General features: G+C 32.5%; 1 protein-coding gene across 1 annotated transcript in view; it reads right to left on the reverse strand.

The window, feature by feature from the left end:
• Window positions 1-4,991: 4,991 nt before the first annotated feature.
• LOC113000734 (glycine-rich protein 5) overlaps window positions 4,992-5,273 on the reverse strand; it is a 1,119-nt gene continuing 837 nt past the window's right edge. Inside the window, exon 2 of the mRNA XM_026127430.1 lies at window positions 4,992-5,251. Coding sequence (XP_025983215.1) covers window positions 4,992-5,251 — 260 coding nt within the window. The remainder of the gene's footprint in view (window positions 5,252-5,273) is intronic.

Here is a 5,273-nt window from a genome sequence, read left to right on the forward strand (position 1 = left end):
AGGAGGAAAAAGTAGCTTTTCCATCATAGATTAGCCCCCAAGACAAAAGAAAATGATATCTCTGTAAATTAACCCATTAAAAAAGTGCCACCATGAAATGATTTTCTCTTGTGAAGCAAGAATCCAAAGCTGCAGATGCTTTAAACAACTCTTTTTGTCTGCTTTCGTAATTTTCAATGTTGCCGTATGTGTTGAGTTTGACTGCTTGTTCTGATAGCTCCATGTTTTAAATAGTTTGTAAGCCATGACAGTGCATTAAATTTTGCATATCTAATTTCTGAACACTGAACTTTGAATATTCTACCCAAAGTAAAAAGCACGACTTGTTCAGTACAATTTCACACTTTATTTTTTTTAACTAATATTCTTTCTGCAAACGGAGGGCGAGCCCTGGTGCAGCGGTAAAGTTGTGCCTTGGTGACTTGTTGATCATGGGTTCGAATCCGGAAACAGTCTCTTTACATATGCAAGGTAAGGCTGCGTACAACATCCCTCCCCCATACCTTCGCATAGCGAAGAGTCTCTGGGCAATGGGGTATGAAGTTTTTTTATTCTTTCTGCAAACGGCACTGTTGACGAAGACCACTAATGACAAACTAGCATGAGCTATTATTCTCTATTGTCGTCGGTGAAATTTCTCACATATTTTTGTAAGGTGCTTGTATAACTTCCTCCAAATAAAAACAAAAGTGAATAATTTCATTATAAGAGCTTGGTGTAGTTAAAAATTTAGATCAACAACTTTAAATCTTATTTTTATTTAAGATAATTTAAACCCCATTTATACATATTCATTAATGAATAAAATGCTTGTAACAATTTTTTTTGTTGATCAATATTAATTATTAATTTTTATTAATAAAAAGATTCAAACCCATAATCCTGTAACAAAGTTCAGATAATTTTTTTTCAGAATAACAACACAATTGTCTAATTTTAATCAAATTAATAGAAAAACTAGCTAAAAAATATTCCTACCGCGCAAAATAAAACAACCGTACTTTTTTTTTCACACCTCATTTTTTCGAATTTACCTTTAATCATTATACTTATCTTCATTTCTTATCACTACGTACATCCATATATTTTTTTTCTTTCTTATCTTCATTTTCTCGATGGAATGTATACACGATAATGGGGTAAATGTAAAAATTTAGGAGTAATTTATTTTAAAGGTAAATAAAAATATTTTTCATGAAATTAATTTGAATTATTAAATGCAATTAAAATGTATGTTAAAGTTAGTTTTAACTAATTTTTTCTTAAAATGTACGATGTTTTAGTTGAAAACCATGAAAAATGATCTTTGTAATAAAAGGCAAACGGCCACTTATAGCATGGAAAATACCAGAAAGACCTTAATAATAATAATAATAAAAATACCAGAAAGACGTAAAACTGACATATATTCAGTCCTTTTAAGATGCAGCCTTTGGGGAAATCCATGTCTGATCGTAGAATAGGCCGTCCCTATATATTATTTTTAATTTTAATTTCAATTCCCACACCAATTAAAATGGAATTACATTTTAATTTCACATTAAAAAATGTTTAACAGTGGTTAGTTCCTGCATTCTACCCATGTCACAACAGTGTTTATTTGCCATTAATTTGCACTTAATTTTTTTTTATATAGAATTTGTACATAAAATTTGTTGTCCGAGTCCAACAGTTTTTTTAATGTTATGTCAAACAGTCAAAGTATTAGATTTCGAAATTAAATGTTGTTCAATATATTAATTTTGTATTTTGTAGGTTGGCGGCGACGTGAAGTCATCTTGTAACTTGGAATTAGATAACGAGGACGATCACTAGTGGGAGACTGGGAGTGATGAACACTTATAAATACTTAGATACACACATTTTAAAATTTGAAAGAGTGACAACATTTTCTCTGAAAATGAAACATACTTGATAAAAATAAAAATTATGCCATATTTATAGGTGTAGAGCAGAGAGAATTAACAAATAAGTTTGTCTTAGATGATTCATGTACTCGTTATTAAAAGACTTATACTTTCTATTAGTCACAAGAAAGAGGTGCTTATACTTAGAATATGTAGTTGCATAGAGCAGAAAACATTGCCATGTTAGTGTTAGAGTTTCAATGTTTCGGTTTAACATCTAATCAAGAAAAAATTATTAAGTGATTTAAAATCATCATTGGATCCTTGCTTTTAATTAATTTTTACGTAAATTGTAATAAAATATTATTAATTTTTGTTTGTAAATTGAAAAACTTAAATATTTGTTACATAAAAGTTAATTGGGATACTTTGTAGGATTGAGATACTTTTATACCATGACGTGGAATAACATTAGTCGATTGGGTTATGTGTGTGTTGTTCTCTATTTGAGCTTCGTTGGGCCAATAATATAAGGGATCTTGGAACATTGGGGGTTGCTATTTGCCTCTCATTTTATACTCTTCACACCTTTTATATTTTTTGAAATTTTAAATAATTCTTAAATTGTCTTCATATTCACAACCCTCCCTCTTTAAAAACATTTTCCTTTTTCCCCCTTCACTCTGACACCCCCTCACCCGCACCCGTCAATCTCACCTGTTCATCTTCTTCAAACATATTCTCACACCCTCTATCATTTTCTTGTTTTCTCTTCAATAAGCATTGTTTTTTCTTATCCTTCATTATCTTCTCCATGTGAGTTTTCGCACCTCCATTACTTCTTCTGTAGCAATATTTTGTTTGTTATTTTTTTGTGTCGTTGATTTAACAAAAAAATAGTTTCCATTATGTCAAGATATATTATGAAAATAGTTTCCATAATATAGTCATAAGTTATGGAAATTATCTTTTGTCAAATTGGTGACAGCAAAAAAATTAAGCAAGAAAATAACAATGTTAAGAGAAAAAGAAGGAACTCATGAGGAGCAGGTAATGAGAGCGAAAATAAGAAGATGAAAGGGAGTGGAGGGTGTTAAAAAGGAAGGAGAAGTGAAGGAAAAAGGACTTTAGGTATTATAATTATTTTTTAAAGAAATATCAATAGATTTGTATTTATTGGAGGTATCATAAAAAAAAGGAAAAGGTGCATTGTATAACTAACAACTATTTTGAGTATATTTTTTTCTTTTTATTTAAAATATGGTCTGCATGAGTGGTTTTATTTTATAATTGGGCTTGGTGATGGTGCTTCAGTTTGTTGGAGGCTTTGCATCTCATGGAGTGACAGAAGCTTTGGTAGGATAACAATCATTTAAGGCTGTGGTGCAGATGAGTTCAAATTATTAGGCTGAGGAATTAAATCATCAAGTGCATATTGTGTTAGCTAAGACTTAATATGGAAAATTCTAGCATGGACAAATAGAACAGGTCGTCCATCGGTGCTCCAAATTTTTTCAGCCGTTCGATTTGATGTTTTTTGAATTGGAGAAATATACACCGTCCAGATGTAATAAAGGTATGGTTTGTAGGGAGTTTGATATCAATGTTCCCCCTTCCCTTTACCACACCAAACACAACACAGAAACCACTTATATTCACGGGGGTATTATTGTCTTTTAACATCTATTCTATTCTTTAAACATTGTAATAAATTACACAGTTCATTGAAAAATTTGTGGTCCACCCTAAAATCCTCCGACTTAATATATCAATAGAGCTGTAGTGGGAATGAACCCGGTGTCAAGTTATAATGGGTACTTTGTTAATTAAGATTGTTGACTTCTTTGTTGTTCCAAAAAGTTTGTGTATCTCTGGTTCTCAGGTAGAATAAATTTCATTTGCTGATAAAAAAAGGGGGGGAATATACAAAGGAAAATGTATAACAATGTGGTACGTACTCCATTGATCAACGAAATGGATAACCTTTGTTTGTGTTGCTGGTAGCTTTCCTTATTGATGTATGCACTGAAGCGTCCATTATCTTAGATGTCATGAAATTGACATACATGAGATGATGATCCATCAATAGGTCCTGGTTATTTATAGCTATTCTAATTATAACGGGTACACTTGCTTATCTCCTTTATGCGCAGATATAAAAGTAGAATGTGAATATGACTTTCCAAAATTATTAGGTATATAGTTGCCTATATAAAGCCCTATAATAAATGCTTCCTTTTCTTATATTGAAACCTGAAGAAAGACTAAAATGGTTATTATATGTGTACTCGGTTTCCAAACCGCGTATTTGTAGATTCAGGCTGTATTCGGTATAAGTGAAAGTGAGGGATGTAAAGAAATATAATATAAGTGGAAATTAAAGCAGGACTTTCGATTGTTCCATACCAATGAAATTAATTACGAGGAAAGTTGGCGGAATATGGAGGGTCTCACACATTTAACTTTTACTCTAAAACTGACAATGAAAGTGTATAGGAAGTTTGTGATCTTTCATCTAATTTCAAAACTACCTTTTATCTGGTGGGAGAGAGGACGCTATTTATTTTATTTTATTTTGAGCATAACTTTAACCTATGACTATATTATGGAAACTAATTAAGCTTTGTGATGGAATAAAGATGAGCAGAAATAATATTACAGAACTATTATACGAATAGATAATTTGTTTTAAAGAAAGACAACTTTTTATGACAATTATTTTTTATTAATTAATCAATTAATTAATTTTTAAAGATTAACTAATTATCCATGTTGATCTTAGTCGATCACATCAGCAAGTCAGCTTGAGTCAATTCCTGGTAGACCCCCCTAAAATAACTATCAAGCCTTGTTAGGCTAACACAAAATTCAGAAGATTAATGTCACTTGAGACGCTTGAAGTTGAAAGTGATTTTCCTACCATTTCTTCTTCTCATTGAATACAAAAATAGTACATATATGATATATCTCCGATTCTTTCCTTCAACGTTAACTATAAATAAAAACAGAGCACATTAATATTATGAAACCAACATTAATAATTAATTCTCTTACTCGCACAATATTTTTCAATAAACCAATTATCATGGCTAATACAAGGACGTTAAAATATCACTTTGTCATGCATGCAACGTTGGCAACGCTCTAGTGGTGTCCAATTCCACCACCACCACCTCCTCCGCCAAATCCACCTCCTGCACCAAACCCTCCTCCTGCTCCTCCGCCAAATCCGCCACCCGCACCTCCTCCTCCACCACCTCCGCCACCACCTCCACCTCCACCAAATCCGCCACCAACACCACCCCCAAAACCTCCACCTTTGCCTATTCCTCCACCAACACCACCACCAAAACCTCCACCTTTACCTATTCCTCCTCCAATGCCACCACCTTTTCCAATTCCACCTCCAATGCCACCACCGGAACC

The sequence above is a fragment of the Glycine max genome, chromosome 20 (assembly GCF_000004515.6).
Source record: "Glycine max cultivar Williams 82 chromosome 20, Glycine_max_v4.0, whole genome shotgun sequence".
NCBI lineage: Eukaryota > Viridiplantae > Streptophyta > Magnoliopsida > Fabales > Fabaceae > Glycine > Glycine max.